The 19,923-nt window shown below is 33.5% G+C and overlaps 2 protein-coding genes across 3 annotated transcripts; both read left to right on the forward strand.

The window, feature by feature from the left end:
* Nucleotides 861-3,872, forward strand: LOC109356538 (protein TIC 20-I, chloroplastic-like). The gene is made up of 3 exons (XM_019599904.1): nucleotides 861-977; nucleotides 1,847-2,040; nucleotides 3,043-3,872. Exons 2-3 carry the CDS (start codon nucleotides 1,857-1,859, stop codon nucleotides 3,681-3,683), a joined length of 825 nt encoding a protein of 274 aa, XP_019455449.1. The 5' UTR covers nucleotides 861-977; nucleotides 1,847-1,856; the 3' UTR covers nucleotides 3,684-3,872.
* Nucleotides 6,571-19,092, forward strand: LOC109356535 (coatomer subunit beta'-2-like). 2 transcript variants are annotated; one of them, XM_019599897.1, is made up of 24 exons: nucleotides 6,571-6,696; nucleotides 6,867-6,887; nucleotides 7,155-7,216; nucleotides 7,977-8,031; nucleotides 10,452-10,488; nucleotides 10,777-11,102; nucleotides 11,204-11,335; nucleotides 11,431-11,579; nucleotides 12,076-12,144; nucleotides 12,426-12,576; nucleotides 12,666-12,731; nucleotides 13,698-13,886; nucleotides 14,258-14,398; nucleotides 14,488-14,562; nucleotides 14,709-14,885; nucleotides 15,063-15,154; nucleotides 15,235-15,351; nucleotides 15,789-15,903; nucleotides 16,039-16,110; nucleotides 17,593-17,789; nucleotides 17,870-17,963; nucleotides 18,138-18,244; nucleotides 18,354-18,486; nucleotides 18,612-19,092. In XM_019599897.1, exons 1-24 carry the CDS (start codon nucleotides 6,694-6,696, stop codon nucleotides 18,807-18,809), a joined length of 2,778 nt encoding a protein of 925 aa, XP_019455442.1. In that variant the 5' UTR covers nucleotides 6,571-6,693; the 3' UTR covers nucleotides 18,810-19,092. The 2 variants fall into 2 exon arrangements, with proteins under 2 accessions (XP_019455442.1, XP_019455441.1); XM_019599896.1 differs by having other exon boundaries at nucleotides 18,588-19,072.

Here is a 19,923-nt window from a genome sequence, read left to right on the forward strand (position 1 = left end):
TTCTTTAGAAATGTTGATGCATTATGTAACCAAAATAATAAAGATACATTGATTTGTATATTATTTGGACTTGTCTATACAATATATCTATTTTGTTTAACTTAATTACATTTATCACATTTTTTGTTTTAAAAGATTACACTTATTCCTTATGCATGGGTGGTGAGTGTAACGAAAGTATACAAACTATGGGAGATTTGTGTAGGTGTAGAAAAGTGAGGGGTGATTTGTGTAATTTCACTAAAACTCAGGGGGTGTCAATGTAATTTACTCATTATATTATTGTATTAGGATCTTGACTAATTTAATAACTGATATGATAGCAATAATACTGAGTAAAATTGCAATTACTATCAACATATGTTGGTTTAAGTGATACATGTTTTTTTGTTTCCCATAGGCATCCTCGCACTGGAAGCAATCTTGTTCGAACTGGGAACATCCAGAGGTACATGTTTGATTCTTCTTACGAAATATCTCGAGTTCGAATCTTATGGATGAAAAAATATATGTTGTGAGAGTTAGTTTCACGCATCTGTGGATGTTCTCCAGAGAGGTTACCTCCGGTGTAAGGATAGAAACAAAAAAATTGTAATTCCTAATATAATTATCTTTTTTATAGTAGGAAATAAAAGTTAAAAATGAATTACAAAAAATGAAATGTCTCTTCTTAAAAATGTGATCTTTTTAAATTAGCATATTACTACTATTATTTGTTACAACTATTTAATTATCAATAAATATTTTGTATCCTATTTTTCATATCTATTTAATTAACTATATATATAAAAACAACAATATATGATTGCAACTTGTTATTGTGGGAGAAGAAAAACACACTACAACCTTACAATGTTACTACAAGACAAAAAAACAACATGAGGCAAAAACACTGAAGATAACCTTTCTTATTCTTATCTGTAACAACTTCAAACCCTAATTCTTTCAACTTTGTCGAAATTCCCAATTTTTCTCAGGTATTTCCCCTAATTCTTCTTCTTCTTTTATTCTCATCTATCTTATCTCCGTAATTCCAACTACATTGCATATAATTGCTTCTCTCCCATTTCAATTCATTGGATTTTTTTCCCTCTAAAAATTTCAATTGCATTTGATTTTTGTTGTTTAGTCTCTAAACACTGTTTCTGTTGTTTTATTTAACCATTATTGCATAATGGCATGTACGAATTTCTTAGGGCATCTTTGTTTAGATATTTTTATTATTAAAAAAGTGTTTTTTATTATTAAAAAGGTGTTTTTTATTGTTAAAAAGCAAAGTCACTTTGGACATTTATATGTGTGTTTTGTTGAGTTTTTTCTAAAGATATTTAATTGAAAAAAAATGTTGGAATTCAGCTTTTGGTTGGGCTTTTACCAGGTTGCCATGTTATCAAGAGGAGCATATCTGCTGAAAAAATGGATTTAATTTAAATTTATAATTATTAAGTATTTTCGCGACCAATATGACACATGATAGTAGATCAAATGGAGGTTAGTCTAATTCTTAAAGGAAGAGGGAGACTAAGAAAAATCATAGTCGAACAATTGAGAAAGATTTAGAGATTAATGCTGTGTCAATGAACATGATTTGTGATAGAGCACTATGACATCGTTCAATTCATGTAGCCGAGTTCACCTAGTGGGGTTAAAGTTTGTTGTTGTTGTTGTTGCTTACCCTTTAGTGTATAATTTCATTGTAAAGCAAATCTCACAATGTGATTTGTGTATGTGCTATGGATTCCCTTTTATCTTTCCTTTTTTTGAATTATGTTGTTCAAATAGTTAACCTTTAATTTGACATGATGCTTATTATTGTTATTATGTTGTTGTTGTACTTGTACACTAGCTGATCAACCATGATTCAAAATGGTTGCATTGTATCCCAAGGGTTTGCTCCCGTGAATTCCAGACCATGCAAGCGTTTCATGCCTTGTAGCTCTGTCTTCGGTTCCACTTCTCTAATGTCTGCTAAGGTTGCTCTCTCAAGCACCCGGAGTTCCCGACAACAGAATTTAGAATCTAAATCCCGGCTGTCAACAGGTATGTATGCCATGCTCAAGTTATTTGTCAACTTCTTAACATTTCTCATGAACTAAAACTATAATCATGATGTGAGTTATTGAGGATATTATTTGTGAGAGTATAATTTGATTTTCCCCTGCCTTGCAACTGCCCAAAATATTTCATTGCAAAATAATTCTAGATATTGATTCCCTCTATATGGTTGTTTATGCCTTTATGGGGTAAAAATGGTCTCAAAGGCCTTGGTGTAATATATTTATTGTTATTTTTAAAATAAAACCTGCATGCTTTATGTTATACATAACCGGCCACCAATGATGCATTAGTCTAGTGGTGTAAGGCCCTGCCAGATCCCTAGGAACCAGGATAACTAAAAGATCAATGGTTCGATTCCTGGGAGTGACACTTGTTGGGAGGGGTAGCTACGCACCTCGAAAGGGATTAGTTCCTTACCCTTAGGTTGAGGGGACACCCTTGATATTACAAAAAAATACATAACCGGCCCTAAGCCTGAATATGAAGTGAAAGTTGTGTTAGGTAGTCGACAACAAACGTAAAACTTTGACGAATCTATTAAATATGATGATATGAATCTATGAAATGATATGAATCTATGAAATGATATGAATCTATGAAATGATATGGACTTTTTTAAGTAGTAACTGATTGGGGATATGAATATGATGTTTTCTATTAGAATTCCGAAGAATGGGATTGAATTAGATGAATCGCCGAATGAACATTAGTTTACTTAGCCAATCCTGGCGATGGCATTTATAGACACCGGTGAGAGATAGAAATAATTCAACCAATATCAGTCCTCCAATATTGAATATAACTATCTAAAACAAACAACTACATAGTACATACTAAGTATTCTTAATACAATAGGTATATGTTTTGCGAAGATTCACTTCTATTACTAGTCTTGTTTATGTCTCTACACAATCTTTGCATCAAGTATTATGAACAATTTTATTTTCTGATTATGTATTAAATATTTACGACTTTCTTTGATAGGAATGATGACATTCTCAAACATGTCTGCTCCATCAAGCCTACTTTCTAGAGGGGGTCAAAATCTTCTGTTTCGTACAATCCCCATGTTACCCAAGCGGCAAAAGTCTTGTATGACCCCTCAAGCATCGAAGGATGTCCCGACTAGTTTCCGTTATCCTCCAATGACCAAAAAACCAAGATGGTATTGGAGATCACTAGCATGCCTCCCTTACCTGATGCCACTGCATGAAACATGGATGTATGCTGAGACGGCATACAATCTTCACCCGTTTCTGGAATACTTTGAATTCTGGACATACCCTTTTCTCGAAGCGATTGGGAGGCTCCCTAGCTGGTTTCTCATGGCGTACTTTTTCGTCGCATATCTTGGAATTGTAAGAAGAAAAGAATGGCCTCACTTCTTCAGATTCCATGTTGTGATGGGAATGTTACTGGAGATCGCCCTTCAGGTTATCGGGACCGTGAGCCGATGGATGCCGCTATCGCTCTACTGGGGTAAGCTGGGAATGCATTTCTGGACTGCTGTTTCATTTGCTTATCTGTTCACCGTCTTGGAGTCCATCAGGTGTGCTCTTGTGGGTATGTATGCCGATATCCCTTTCATCTGCGATGCCGCATATATCCAAATACCATACGACTAATGACGATGACGTAACGAAGTTTACCTTTAGATTTCGATTGTAATTTAATCTAGAAAACTGAAGATCAAGTAATCTGTTTGAGACTACTTATGTCAAAAATGGTTGTTTGAGATTTCCCTTATGCACACTTTATTTAATATGGATCTACTTTATCTGTATTATCATGGCTCAATCTTTTTTCTTTTCTCTCTTATATTCAGTTCTTTCAATTCCTGTTACCAAGGGAAAGTACCCTTTTTATGGTAACTTTAAACATAGTAGTGAACTTGTTTAATCCACAAAATTACTAAGATAGATAGGATACTACAATCCATGGTGTGATATAAGTATGTCGACATATCTGCTGTTCCACTCCATGTGCCGAGAGATATGATTGATCAAAAAATATTTAATAATTACAATTTTAACTTCAATAATTTTTTTAACCAATTAGAAGTGATTGTACATGGAGTGGTATAAAAAGTGGAAAAGTAAATATGCAACCGATGTAAGTATTTTGAGTTTTTTTTGTTATGGTGTAAAAATAGTGGTGAAATTCATGGATGATTTCCATTACAATTTTACAAATAAAACTAATGTGAGTATATTTTCGGTAAAAAAGTGGTCTAGTACATGATATTCTCACATAGTATGGTTGATGATATAAGATATATACAACCTTATTTGCAAAATAAATATATTGTTTTCAGGATTTGAACTTGTGACCTCATCATCACGGGTATACATCTGCTGTTCCACACTTTGGGTCATTCCATGTATCATGCGTTTGTAATTAGTCAGAAAAAATATATTTAAGTTAAAATTTAATTATTAAGTATTTTTCTAATCAATCATAAGCCTATGACACATGGAGTGACACAAAGTATGGAACAACATATGTACTCTCATATTGTTCAGGTTTAAGAAAAGGGATCTTATGTAATTTTGCAACTGATTCATATTATATTGTAGGTTGTCCAATTTCTCATGTTCTTTTAAAATGTATATTTTGCTTAAATATATAAGTAATTAGGTTTATTGTTTTAAATTAGCCTTTTGTAATTTACTTTGAAATATGTCGATATTATTTATTGTTGAATAAATTGTAAAATATATTTAATATTTTTAAGGTTTAGCTTTTCATATTGTTCATATTTACACATTATATTAATATATTGGTTTAAACCCGACTCCGTTTGGGTAGTGTTGTGTCAAGGTTGTGTTGGATATAGAATAAACAACATTATCAAGCTATCATGCCAAATTTGGGTTACATTTCGGAATGTGCGGTGGTTCTTCTCAACAAGTATGACTCATAAGAATTGAATCAATGACTTTTTAGTCCTCTTGATGATCTAGTAGAGTATTACACCACTAGACCAATGTCTTATCGGTAATACGGTGTTCTATGATCCTATCCATTCTATTTTCTCAACACATTGCTCTTAGTTGATAAATAATATAATATATGTGATTTACTATGCATTTTTTTAATAACTTTCATCATTTGGTTGTGACTTATAAAATAAGGAAAGAGATATTGAACAATTCGACTTGCTCAGTTTAAGCATTAAACAATTTACTCATTTGATAGACTAGTTGGACTCGATCGATTCAATTAGTTTTAAAAAAGTGTCAAAATGATATTTTTAGAGGAAAATAATCTGATTTTTTCAACTCTGTAATTGTAATTATAATTTTTATTTGTTAGCTTATGTTGGAAGTTGAAACAAAACATTTATCGCTTAATTAAGTTTAAACTTATTTGTGTTTTTATGTTGTGATTAAAGTATAAAATTTATGTAGTATGTTTTTAATTTATTTGTGATATTTTGTTGTAATAAAATCTTTTTTTATTGGTTTTTAAATCAAATACTTGTGTAATGATAAATTTTTATATCCAAAATAAATAATTATTAAATTGTGCTATATTATACTTTTATAGATTTTTAGTATGCATGGAGTTAATGTCGGAAATGAGTTTAATAACACTTGCCTTATATGTTTACATCTATGATTGAATGAAAACAATTTGACAATTCGTTTTACCTCAACTTTTTATTTCATTTGATAAAATTGATTTATGAATGAAAAGTATTAAATTTGGGCTAAAAATTGATTTTGTTAAATAAAAGAATTAAATTTGAGTCAAATATGACTCATCTCGATAGGTTTAGAACAAACTTAATTAAATATACAAACACATACATGTAAAGAATCTTTAAATATTAAAATATAACTATTTAAATTAGTAACCAAATAAATCGAGTTAATGAGTTGAACTAAAGATTCACATACTCCTGATAACTAAATAAGTTCAGGATAACAAGTCGAATTGAAAGGTTCAAAAACTCAATTTAAAAAGTTACCATTACCGAACTCTAATAGAATTTCATGTTAAACAACCCATTAGTGGACCATACCAAACAAAGCATAGATAGACTCTTTGTAGGTTCTAACCCTAGTATAAATTAAATCTATACTATACAAAAGGTAGAAATGAGTAATGTTTCAAACCAATATAAATATAAAAGTGTTTCACAATGGGAGATTGAAATTCAAATTTGGTGAGGTAAGAGGGAGATCAATTTTGTTAGAAAAATATATACACTAACAATAATTTCCATGTTTAATCATTTTGACCATTCTTCAAAAAAGAATAATATAAATTGTATATAAGTTTTTACATAAACAATACATATTTATTATCATCATTATATTTAATCATTTTTTTATATTCCTAATATGGAAATGAGAGGAAAAACAGTAAATTCAGAAAGATTTTTAACTCTCGGCAATTATTTAGTATTGACTCTCAAACAAACAAAACAAAGTTAATAGAAATCAATGGTGATAATATGCAGATAAAAAACTTTACACTAATCAATTCTTAGATATATCCAAACATATTGAATTAGCATCTTCATATTTACACTCTCCTTCTGTTACAACACAACCCATAACCTTTTCTGTGTGATCTCTTTGTACTCTTCAATTTCAAAATCTAACTTCCTTCAATTTCTATACAAAAATGGTAACCTTCTTCTTCTTCGATCTCTTCTATCAACAATCTTAGATCTGATTTCATCTTTTCTAATTCCAATTTCATACTGCGTTCTTTGTTTTGTTCGATATTTTCAATACTCTTATTGGATCTAATTCACTTGTTTTTGTTTATTTGTTTGTTTGTTACTTGTTTTTCAGCCTCTCAGACTCGAAATCAAGGTACGGTTATTTGAGATTTTGAATTTTGATTTGAGGTTAATTTTTTGTTTGGTTTCGGAGAGAAATTTTTCATTTATGTGAATTAGGTTTATTAGAAACTAATCACAGTGAATATGTTTAGTTTTTTTGGGTTTTGGTTCTACGTTTATTTGTTAGTGAATTAGAGTTCTCAGTAACCAAGCATAGTGCTTAAATTGACGTGTGTTTTTTGTAATGTATTGACGTGTTTTTGTAATGTATTGACGTGTTTTTGTAATATATGTTCAGCAAAAGCTTGCGCAAAGATCGGAGAGAGTAAAATCTGTGGATCTACACCCAACAGAACCATGGTAATGCTTTATGTTGTGTGATTTTGTCTCTGGAATTATTTTATGATGATGAAGTTAAAATCAACTTTCTAATGTGAGTCGTGTCAGCTTGGAAAACTTGTTCGTGCTAAGTAGGTTTACTAGTAAGGTTAATAGGTGGATAGAAATTTCCTTTGGTGTCGTTCATTCTGATGTTAGGGGTCATGGCAGTATCACTTGTATCTCATGTTGTATGTACTTTGTTATTTTCATTGCATATTTGAACTTTTATAATGAAATATGATTCGGAGTTATTTGATTTTTTAGATGTTTTTGTTTCAATTTTGTCACCCAGTTTTGGGCATATTTTATTTATATTTTATGTAATGATGATCCAAAATAGTATTTTATGCATCCTTTAATTTTATTCTGACCATCCATGGCATGATTCATCAATGTTGCTGTCCTCATACACCACATCAAAATGGCATAGCTGAAAGGAAACGTTGTTATCTTGTTGAAATTGATCACATTTTCTTATTAAATGTCAATGCTATATATTAATTACTCTTACCTTTTTGAACTGCATGATATCATTTCTAACAACAAATTTATTCGTTATATATTTATCAATTTTGCCGACTATAAGGATAGTTTGTGAGCATTTTGCCACTAATGGTACTGTTTGCTTTATGGGGATACCAGTGACTTTATTTTTGTTATTGTTTAGATTAGAGAGATTGATGTGTAGTTGATACTTCAACATTTTGCTGAATTGTGTGATATACCATCATTAATGCAGGATTCTTGCAAGTTTATACTCTGGAACTGTCTGTATCTATAACTACCAATCTCAGGTATGTCTATTTCTAATAATTGAGATGTGGTATACTGTTAATTTGTTATACATATATGTGACTGAGTTCAGAAATGTAACGTGGTTTCCTATATGTCGCACTTAAGTCAGACGTGGGTGTTTGTTGATTGATCTCCTAACAAGCTACCTTTTGCATCATGCTGATATGTAATGAGTTGCTGGTTCATAAATTAAGGACCCTATTCATTATGGTTTCCTTCTAATTTCAAGCAGTATCATATTCTATTTCTTTTATTAGGAAAACAAGACTGTATAGTCGGACCAATGTTTTAGATTGCAGTTGCGGTTATGCTGCATTTACCACAACTGCAGGAAAACATGGCCAATGCGGCCGCAATTGCTGAGACTCCCAAAACCACAATATTGTGGTCGTGCCTTGTATATAAATACACATGCACACATAAAGTAGTTGATGCAACATGATTGATTGAACATACTGTATAAGTTAGGAAGAGTTTAGCTTCACACTGCACTACTGCAGCAAGTTTTGAACATGATTAACAAACAAACTTGTAGTTACTGTATAGTCAGTCTATATTGCATCATAGCATGCCCACTCTAAAAGGAACAAAAAGTGAATAAAATGGCTTTTTTGGTAATCTTTTATGTTGAAGAATGGTTAGAAATTCTGATAGTATGTCATGCTCCAAAGTATATCGAGACCGGGTAGTTCTTGAAACTTATACCCTGGTAAGTTAATATGGATAAATGCCCAACAGCTTTACACAAGTGGTCCCAACTTCCTTTGGGAATTGTTTGATTCTGTTATCTCCCTCTCCACAGCAGGCCATAAACCTCGATGAGCAATTAGGTTTACTGTTAGGGAATAAGTTAAAGATGCGATATGATTCGATGTAATACAAAAGACAAACCTAAGAGACCCATTTATTTATACTAATATGTAAAAAAAAATCCGAAGAAATCTTCAAAAATATTCTGAGATATTCTAGGATACAATAAAAATACTCTAAGATACTTTTTGGACATTCTAATACATACTCCTTTGTAACTAAAGGACAAGAAAAATATTTGATATGAATAAATTGCATTCAATTAAACCAACTATTTAGTTGCTGCCAAATGGCAATACTCACTCAAAATGCTGAAGAAATGCTAGTAGGCACTCTTATTTGATAGAAATTAATAATCTCAGTGTCCCATGTTCAGCTAGAATAGTTTATATGTAATTCCACTCATAGTTATTATAATCTTACAATTTACGATCGGAATTGCACTATCCGATTCTACAAACCAACAATTAGTTTCATGGGATGAATCACAGATGAATATGAATCGTGCTTGATTCATGGTGCAACTCTGTATATGATACGAATATACAATTGACATGAGCCAACAATTAGTTTCGCGGTTCTCGCTGCCGCTCTCTCTTTTCTGAAACAGAACCCCTAATTTTATCATCTAAAAGTCTAACTTGCCCTTACTAAAATGCATGAGAAGCCTAACTTGCCCTTACTAAAACACATGAGTAGTCTAGTTTGCCCTTACTAAAACACATGTGGTCTATTTTGCCCTTTCTAATAACACGTGACCACACCCTTTTTGTATTTTTTTGGTCATTTTGCCCATCCCTTCTTCTACCTGCGTCCAAGTGTCCAACCATTCTTCTGCCTGCTGAAACAGAAAAGCAGAGCCCAAATTCACACAGAGAAACATAGCCCAAGACTAAAACATGGTCATTTTCAGGAGATTTCCAGAATTTTCCAGCCAAACCCATCTTATTCTGCGTAGCCACTCATCTCAACCTTGCTTCAAGAATGTTTCCTTAGTTTGGTGTATTTTAGTATTTTTGAGCATTTATGTGTCAGGTATAAGTTATTTAATTATTTTTGGGTCGACCGCTATCCGCGATTGACTACCTAGCATTAATTCCACAATTTTGAATATTCTGAGTGTCCTTATACTTTTGTTAGTTGTGCTGTTTGAGGCTTTTTTCATAGTTTGATGTGTGTGCATTGTGGCTTTAAAATCAGCTTTGGCTGTGAGCTTTTGCCCCTTTTATGTACCAAAAAACAAAAATAGTATTGCTCTGGAATAATTTTATCCCTATACTTAGTTTTTTACACTCTTCCTGTTATTTGGGTGTTTAGTGTATTGAGTTAGGGATATTCTTGCTTTTCTGTCAGTCTCATGGTCTCTCTGTGATAATTTATAATTTCATTGATTTTGATACATTCTATGTGAGGATGAGTCTCGACACAACAGTAAGGTTGATGCCTTGTGACCTAGAGGTCACGGGTTCAAAAGAAGGCATACTATTTCTGAGTTTCCTACTCCTATATTTAAATTGTTCACTACCTTTTCTTTTTCCAATGCATCATTATTAGCTTCTATGGAGATTCGCTTGGGTAACTATCTTCTGTTACTTTGATTTTATTTCAGACCATGGCCAAGTCATTTGAGGTTACTGAGTTACCAGGTGCATGAACTTTTTTCAATCTGTTTGTTTCATTGTTTATATATCTGTTTCTTGAAGCCACTTTCTTCCTTGTATGAAATTTTTTGTGGTACCCATATACTATTTTCCAGGGTTTGGTACCAGGGGTTACTTAAGCATTTCATTGGCTATTGATTTTTTTAAAACTTTTATTATGAATTCAGCATTCATTGAATGCTTGACAACTCACAGTGGGTACCAAATCCTGCTGGGTACCCGAAGAATTTCCTCATATATTTTATTGGTCTGACATACAGCATGGCTTTGCAGTCAGGTCATCCAAATTTATTGCACGCAAACAGTGGGTTGTCGCTGGAGCAGATGATATGTTCATTCGTGTATATAATTACAATACAATGGATAAAGTTAAAGTATTTGAGGCACATACAGATTACATTAGGTGTGTGGCAGTTCATCCTACCCTTCCTTACGTGCTGTCATCATCTGATGATATGCTCATAAAGCTTTGGGATTGGGAAAAGGGATGGGCATGTACCCAGATATTTGAAGGGCATTCTCATTATGTCATGCAAGTGACATTCAATCCTAAAGACACAAACACCTTTGCCAGTGCATCTCTTGATCGGACCATAAAGGTATACACGTTTTCTTTTTGGCCAGTTATTTTCAGTTTTTTCTATGTTCATTTCTGTGTACCTATGATATAATGCCTTAATGCTATTGTCTTCCTTTGCAGATTTGGAATCTTGGCTCTCCTGACCCCAATTTTACATTGGATGCCCATCAGAAAGGAGTAAATTGTGTTGATTACTTTACAGGTGGTGACAAACCTTATCTAATTACTGGTTCTGATGATCACACTGCCAAGGTTTGCTTTCTATTTTGTTTTCTTTACTCTTCCCTTTGGTTTGTTTGCCTTTATGCATGCATTGATCAAAATTACACGGATAAAATATCAAGCAGGTATGGGATTATCAGACCAAAAGTTGTGTCCAGACTCTAGAAGGTCATACACACAATGTATCTGCTGTATGCTTTCATCCTGAACTTCCTATTATCATTACTGGCTCTGAGGATGGTACAGTGCGCATATGGCATTCAACAACATATAGGTAATTTGAGACCCATACCCACCTAATGCCGGTTGTGAGCTATATCCTTTTATGATTCTATTTGGCACTTGCATTTTTTGTCTCATTGTTATCGTTCTTATTGAAACTTGAATAATTTACTGTTGGTTAACCTTTTATCTCTAAGAATGAGGCCTTAAGCCAGTATGTTGTTTTGTTTTTAGAAAATTGTGATCTTGTTGCTCGCTTGTTGCTTCACCTTTTTTATGCTATTTTCATTAAAATATTAAAAAAGAGTTGTCTTTTGGGCAGTATATGATGTCTGGATTTGATGTTCACTTTAGATACAGATAATGCTGAAGCTGTGACTAGCAGACTGGATACTGTTGTCTAATTCTTTTTAAGTTTTTATCACTTTGTTCACTGTTACACTCTCTTTAATTTTTTTACTAAAAATAGTTTGAAGTATATTTGAGATCGTGGATATATTCTTGTGATTTGAAGTTTTAAAGTTTATGGTGGTTTAATCTGCTTGCAGGCTTGAGAACACATTAAACTACAGTCTTGAAAGAGTTTGGGCTATTGGTTACTTGAAGAGTTCACGTCGGTAAGTTTTTCTTATTGCTTTTTGATAAAAAATTTAGACGTAATTTATGAGTCTTATATGTGATAAGGCACTTGAATCATGTCAACTGGGACAATAGTGTCAACTCTGCAATTCTTCATATCTGATCAGAAAATTCTTTTTTCTCATGTGTCATGTGATCTTGTTTGCTCTAATCTCTCTTCAGATGCAAATCTCTTTATTTTTTCTTTTCTTGAAGCTTCTGAGCATGTCTTTTCACTCCTCCTTTACAATCTGAATTACCACAACATCATCCTTTCCAGGGTTGTGATTGGCTATGATGAAGGTACTATTATGGTCAAACTTGGTCGAGAAGAACCTGTGGCCACTATGGACAACAGTGGGAAAATTATTTGGGCTAAGCATAATGAAATTCAGACTGTCAACATACGTAGTGTAGGAGCTGATGTCGAGGTATGTGGTCAATAATACCCAATTTTAATATGCGAGCAAGAAGTGAAAACTTGTTTTTATTTAGTAACACTCAAAAGTACTGTTTTTAGATTGCTGATGGAGAAAGGCTACCTTTGGCTGTTAAGGAGTTGGGCACCTGTGATCTCTACCCACAAGTTAGTTAACATCCTTCTTCTTGATACTCCCTCCACTCTTTATATATTGATGTTTAAGCTTATGCGTAGAGTTTAAGAAATAATTAAATGTTGTAAAAAATTGAAATATTTTGACTAAAATCCCCTCATATTATTTCCTACAATTAATCACATTAATCATTTCCCAGCATAAATTATACACCAAATAATCATAACCTTTCCAATTACATGTGCTAAAGTATTAAAACATGTGAAAATGAAATATGGTCCATAGTGAATACTGAATAGTTGACTAAACAATGTGGAGAGAGAGAAATTGATGGTGAAAAAGAGGATGTCATACATAAGGGTATATTTGAAAAAATATATAATTAAATATTCGATCTTTAAAACATGGATATTTGGAACAAAAAGAGGACTAAAATATCAGTGTATAAGGAAAGGAAGGAGTGTTATTTTGCGTTATTTCTCTATTGTTGGTCATTTATGCTCCCATTATGCAACCCTTGAGAGATTTTAGGAAACAAGCATATTTTCATTATTTGCAAAACGTACATTTTGGTCTATTCTAATTTCTATCTGGCTTCTTATTTATGTGGTTTATGCCGTGTCTTTTACATTTTTCTTGAACCCTGCCTAAATTTATTTATGCATTTGTATGCAACAAGCTTGCTATTACTATAGCATAGGACTGAATTTGTCATCATCTACATGGTCATTATCCTCTAGATCTTGTGTATGTAGTCTGCATATAGTGTATTTGTTTAAATAAATATAGTGTAACACAGTAGACATTCAAATAAAAAAATTAATGACAAGAACTACTTAGTATTTGGGAATTAGTTTTCTGTAACCTTGAATCTATATATAAAGAAATGATCTTTAAAATAATACTCATTCCTTTGGGTTCAATTGTTGCTGCTACTTGTATGTTTCTCCTTATATGTTTGATTGGTGAGTTAATGATGATTTTCTTTCTACATTCAGAGTTTAAGGCACAATCCAAATGGGAGGTTTGTTGTTGTCTGTGGTGATGGTGAGTATATTATATACACTGCTTTGGCATGGAGAAATAGGTCCTTTGGTTCGGCACTTGAATTTGTTTGGTCTGTGGATGGAGAATATGCTGTGAGAGAAAGTACATCAAGGGTTAAAATTTTCAGCAAAACTTTCCAGGTTCCATTCCCCTTTCATTTTATTCTTTGTCTGATGATCAAAGTGATGGTGACAACCAACAAATTCTCAAAATTTCTTAAAAGGGAATGCAAACTGGGTCCTGCTATTAATATACTGTTTTTGATGAGGGCTGAGGGTCATATGATAAAACTATGCTGGCTATTAGTCTTCCATCATAAAATCATTGTCTAACAAGCAACTATGGAATATGCTTCCAATGCTGCTGATAACAGGACAAATTTTGTTTTAAAAATATTGCCAGACTTGCTTCTCCAATATAATAATAAAATCCTCATTATTTTGTTGTCTGCTAAATGAAATAAGTTTTCTAGTGTGAAATTTAATTGGGGTCGAAATTATGTGTATTTCAGGAAAAGAAGAGTATCCGGCCAACATTCTCAGCTGAACGAATATTTGGTGGCACTGTACTAGCAATATGCTCAAATGATTTCATCTGCTTTTATGATTGGGCTGAATGCAGGTTGATTCGTCGTATTGATGTTAATGTGAAAGTAAGTGCTTTCATGAGGTGTCATCTAGCTTTCTGCTTTTGTTTTTCTTCCCACCCCCATGTTAATTTTGTTAATTTTCCTTGAGTTAGAATCTCTACTGGGCTGATAGCGGTGATCTAGTGACGATTGCTAGTGATACATCATTCTACATCCTGAAGTACAATGTGAGGATTCTGATTAACTAAATCATTTTCTCACAATTATAGCTTTCTCTGAAGAGCATTATTTTTTCCTATATTATTGTTGAATGAATGTTTGGTGGCACTTTACTGGTGAAGCACAATAAATGTTTTAACTTTCACTGTTGCAGCGTGATGTTGTTGCAGCTTATCTAGATAGTGGAAGACCTGTAGATGAGGAAGGTGTTGAAGATGCCTTTGAGCTCCTTCATGAAACGAGCGAACGAGTCAGGACAGGGATTTGGGTGGGGGATTGTTTTATCTACAACAACTCCTCTTGGAGGCTTAATTATTGTGTTGGTGGTGAGGTATTAATTCCTTTCCCTCTTAGGTTCAAAGGAACTGCACAAGTGCATATTACATTTTTTGAACATTTTGTAATCATTTTCTGTTTGTCTTTATTGATTTCTTATTTTATTGAAAAAATATTTATTGTATTAAGAGGTTCATACTAGGCATCTTGATGCATATCATTATGAATTTAGGTAACCACAATGTTTCATTTGGACCGTCCTATGTACTTGCTGGGATATCTTGCCAGCCAGAGTAGGGTCTATCTGATAGACAAAGAGTTCAAGTAAGTGAACCGTTTGTTTGCATCATTTAAAATCTCTTAATGACGTGATCCTGATTATTTTTCTTGATTGTTTTTCTCAGTGTCACTGGATACACACTGCTTTTAAGCTTGATTGAGTACAAGACTCTTGTGATGCGTGGTGATTTGGAAAGGGCCAATGAAGTTTTACCATCAATTCCTAAAGAGCATCATAACAGGTACTTTCTTTTACTTCGTGATAGAATGATTTAGTTTCTTTAATCATTTGGAAAATTGTTTGATATATTTTAAGAATAAGAAATGTTTTTTCTAACAGAGTTATGCTTTATAAAATATTGTAAAACTATTTACCATGAAAATCTATATCTAGATAATTGTCATGCACTAGTTGTTAATAACACAAGCCCAAGCTGAAATCCCCAACCCAAAAGAATAGTCTTAAGGGCTCATGGCTTAAGTACCATATGGAGCTTGCTTATTTAATCATGTTAGACATTATGATATTATTTATTGATATTGTATATTGCATGGTCTTTTGCCTGTACCCTTGGTTTAGAATTTGGCCATATGGTGTTTACTAGGACTCATGCTCTAAATTTTCGTTCTCAGATGTTATTCAAAGCCTAATTGCAATTATATGCTTGTTTTATGATAGTGTGGCTCGTTTCCTGGAATCACGAGGGATGATAGAGGATGCTCTTGAAGTAGCTATTGACCCTGACTACCGGTTTGATCTAGCCATACAACTTGGAAGATTAGAGGTTGCAAAGGTAGGTTTATAAGTTCATATGTGACTGCGAGGAGATATCACTTGTAAAATTGTTACTCCGGTGTCTAGTTTTCTTCATTTCTTGTTTGATTAGTCAGTTTATGTTGCGAGCAATTTTCATCCTTTATATCTGCAGGGTATTGCCACAGAAGTGCAGAGTGAGTCTAAATGGAAGCAGCTGGGAGAATTAGCCATGTCTACTGGAAAGGTGTTTTTTTCTTTTTCAAATGAACCTTCTTCAGATTTGGTGTGATTTCTGTAACAATTAGCTGAATTACATTCCTGAATATCCATGTTAAAATCTATTAAAGTGAGTTCTCTGATGACGTGCTGCCGAATATGACCATGTGTACCAATGGATATAGATCTTCTTGAAGCTTCTCAGATGCAAGAGGTTTCAAAAGTTTCAATTAGTGCCAGATTAATGTAGTTCGGGTGAATATTTGTTTTATGTAGAAATCTTGTTCGAATGCTGTGCACCATGTTCAGATGGATGTAGTGGACTGGTTAGTGATGCAGTGAAGTAGTAAAGGAACTCTACCCATTGTATGGGAGTTTTTAAAGTAATAGCACGAAATGGTTAAAGAGGGGGGTTATGAACCCAGGCCACCCCTCGTCACTAAAACTCCCCAATTTTAATACCTTCTCTATTACTTCCCCCTTTTTCATTTTTTGATTGTCATTCAGCTCTCCTGCCTTGTTCTTGTGAGCTACTTCTCCCCCAGACTTTATTTAACCAAATGTATTAGTAATAGTATAAGGATGGATATGGAATTAAGGATAAGGATGAATTAAAACTGTTATGGATAGAGAGGGTCTGAGGGAGCACAGCAAGGAGAATAAGGAAGGCTTCAACATATGTCAACTAGGAAATGCAAATTAAAGAAAACAAAAGCTTAGGTGGCATCTGAAATTTGGCATCGTGTGAATGTTAGGCTTGGTGTTGGACCTGCTTATCATGCATCATTGATGGACTTATTTAATTCATTTGTCAATTTGATCAACATTATGAAGTTAAGGATTTGGGGTATGATGATTTGGATCTGCATTGTTTAGTCAAGTGGTGTTAAACATAATGACATTATTCTTATGCAAGAGTCATGATATGGTTGGTACATCAGATATAATAAAAACTTTGATAAGAAGATTATGTGTGATTAATACATTGTCATATTAAGAGGGTGAGCTTGGTATAACGCTAAGGTTGTTGCTTAGTGACCATGAGGTCATGAGTTCAAATCCCGGAAACAACCTCTCCACTTGCGGATGTAAGATTGTATATATTTACCCTTCCCAGGCCCCATTAAATGGGAGGCTCGTGCACTGGGCCCTCTTTAATACTAACATATTAGCTGATACTTAACTGCTCCCCCTTAAATTGTAGTCAAGATCTTCCACCAGCAGTTATGGAAGTTAATGTTATTAAAACTTCAGAACAAAGTAGAATAGTATCTCTTATGCCTTTCCACTCAATTCCATCCCAAACTACTCTGTTATGACTTACTGTGCTCTATCCTCTTCAAACCTCCCAACATGGTGGGTTCTAGATTTTGATCCTGGTGCATGATTGGGATATTGATTATTAATTTTATTCTTCTCACGATCAGTAGTGTGTGTGGCATTTGATATTGATTGTTGTTGGTTATCTCTCTTGTTCCATTGCTGCTCACTCTATCACATGTTCTTGCAGTTAGAAATGGCTGAGGACTGTCTAAAGCATGCAATGGATTTGAGTGGGTTGTTGCTGTTATATTCTTCTTTAGGAGATGCTGAAGGAATATCACAACTTGCAACTCTTGCTAAAGAGCAAGGGAAGCACAACGTTGCATTTCTTTGCTTATTTATGTTGGGTAAACTTGAAGATTGTCTTCAATTGCTGGTTGAAAGGTAATCTTCTACACATTTGTGCTCTTTTCATTTATGACATTACACTCCAGTTAGATGTAATTGAATTATGTATTTGCCAGCAATCGTATTCCCGAGGCTGCTTTAATGGCTCGATCTTATCTCCCAAGCAAGGTCTCAGAGATAGTGGCAATTTGGAGAAAAGATCTCAATAAGGTATTCTAATTCAGATATATATTATTCACCTATAATGGAACTACCCGGCGTTTATGTTGTGCGTACGATATTGTTCTTATCCCATTGCCCTGTCCATGTATTATCATGTTGGCAGATAACAGATGGCATGTGGATTGAAGTATATTCCTTATGTTTATTTGTTAATATGTTCAGGTTAATTCAAAAGCTGCTGAATCGTTGGCTGATCCTGAAGAGTATCCTAATTTGTTCGAGGATTGGCAAGTTGCACTTGCTGTTGAATCTAAAGCTGCAGAAACAAGGTCAGAGTGATGAAATTCATACTTTCTTTCACGTATCTTGCAGCTACGATAACTTCGTGTATTTAACATCTCCGACGAATGTGTTTCACCAACATCAATTTTATTTTAGGGGTGTTTACTCTCCAGCTGAGGAGTATGTAAATCACGCTGATAAGTCACATGTCACCCTTGTTGAAGCATTCAGAATCATGCAGATCGAAGAAGGGGAGCAGGCTCTTGAGAACGGGGACTCGTATCATGAGGTGAACTAAATGTAACTTCCAAAATATTCTCATAAACTAAATGTTTACTCTCCAGCTTTTAGACTGGTGCTTGATGCTGTTCTCATGTCCTTTTGTCCCAGTTGACTGAACAAAACGGAGAAGACGATTATCCACAAGAACACGAGGAACAAATTGGAGAAGACGATTATACAGAAGAAAATGAAGAACAAAATGGAGAGGAAAGAAGCCAAGATGAGGCAGTTGTGATGGATGCCGATTCTACAGATGGCGCCACAGTCCTTGTTAATCGTAACGAGGCAGACGAAGAATCGGGAGTGAATAAAGGATCCCCGTCAGCATAAAGCAATTGGTGGGGCAGTGTGAGAATCTAAATTTTGTATGTGGTGATTAATTGTTTCTGTAGTGCCATTTCTAACTCCCTTTTTGAGAACTAGCTATTTTCACTATACTTCTACCACCTGAGTCCTTCCATTTATAGCTTTATATTTTTAGTGTATCATATACTTTACTACAATTAGGCTTTTGTATATTTGGGAATTAGAGAGGAAATTATTAAATTGCTTTCATTGTTTGTAGTAAATCATTGACCAAATCTCACAAGTCATTACTTATTATTTCATACTTGATGAAAGAGATTATTGTTAAGTTTTACAACAAATGAGCACCACAAAAAAAGTAGATATAGAAATTGAGAGATGGTAAGTGGCCAAATTTATTGAAAATTTGAACATTATATTCTAGATTTTAATGTTGCTTATATAACACATGAAAGACCCATTGGTTATTGAAAGGATCACATCAAAGTGGAACTTCACTTTTCAGTTATAATTGATAAGCATTTGCAAGAATTGAATGACATGTTAAATGGGTAAGTAATGAGGCGTTTAACACTGGCATTAGTTTGGTCTAAAAACTAAGTCCCCCAATGAATAAAATGACATCAAGTTTGTCCAAATTTAACGTCGTACTATTAAAGGTATACTCTCACCAAAGTTTGTCCAAGTGTGAGTGTCTCTTTAACAAATGTTACTCCCATAAATCGTACCCTTGACTTTTATCTCATAGGACTTTATACTATTAAATCAATACTGTTAGTGATTAACATGACATTTGAGATGCATGATTACAAAAGATTTATGTCAAACGAAGCATTGGCGGAGACAACTCATGTTTACATAGTTGCAGAATATTCAGTCCACATCGCACAATACATGAGAATTATATGGCTTTTATATATATATATATATATATACCTATTTGTGAGTGATGGTCGAAGAACTTTGCTTAGAAACATGTAGAAGAATTTAGTAACATGATATATAATTTTGATAGACTTCGGCATCAATTTTCACTTACTCTTTATCATAAGAGTAATGATATATCTTTATACTAATTCTTATACCCACACGAGAAAGTGACATATATTATTACTTATAAATCAATTATTAATAAATA

Source organism: Lupinus angustifolius, chromosome LG09 (genome assembly GCF_001865875.1).
Source record: "Lupinus angustifolius cultivar Tanjil chromosome LG09, LupAngTanjil_v1.0, whole genome shotgun sequence".
NCBI lineage: Eukaryota > Viridiplantae > Streptophyta > Magnoliopsida > Fabales > Fabaceae > Lupinus > Lupinus angustifolius.

What these genes read in the sequence shown, in the direction of transcription:
- LOC109356538 (XM_019599904.1), top strand. Translation starts at nt 1,857, where the DNA reads ATGATTCAAAATGGTTGCATTGTATCCCAAGGGTTTGCTCCCGTGAAT. An exon ending in TAAATCCCGGCTGTCAACAG is followed by an intron (nt 2,041 to 3,042) that starts GTATGTATGCCA and finishes TTTCTTTGATAG; the next exon opens with GAATGATGACATTCTCAAAC.
- LOC109356535 (XM_019599896.1), top strand. An exon ending in CTCTCAGACTCGAAATCAAG is followed by an intron (nt 6,888 to 7,154) that starts GTACGGTTATTT and finishes ATATATGTTCAG; the next exon opens with CAAAAGCTTGCGCAAAGATC. An exon ending in TCTAAAGCTGCAGAAACAAG is followed by an intron (nt 18,245 to 18,353) that starts GTCAGAGTGATG and finishes ATTTTATTTTAG; the next exon opens with GGGTGTTTACTCTCCAGCTG.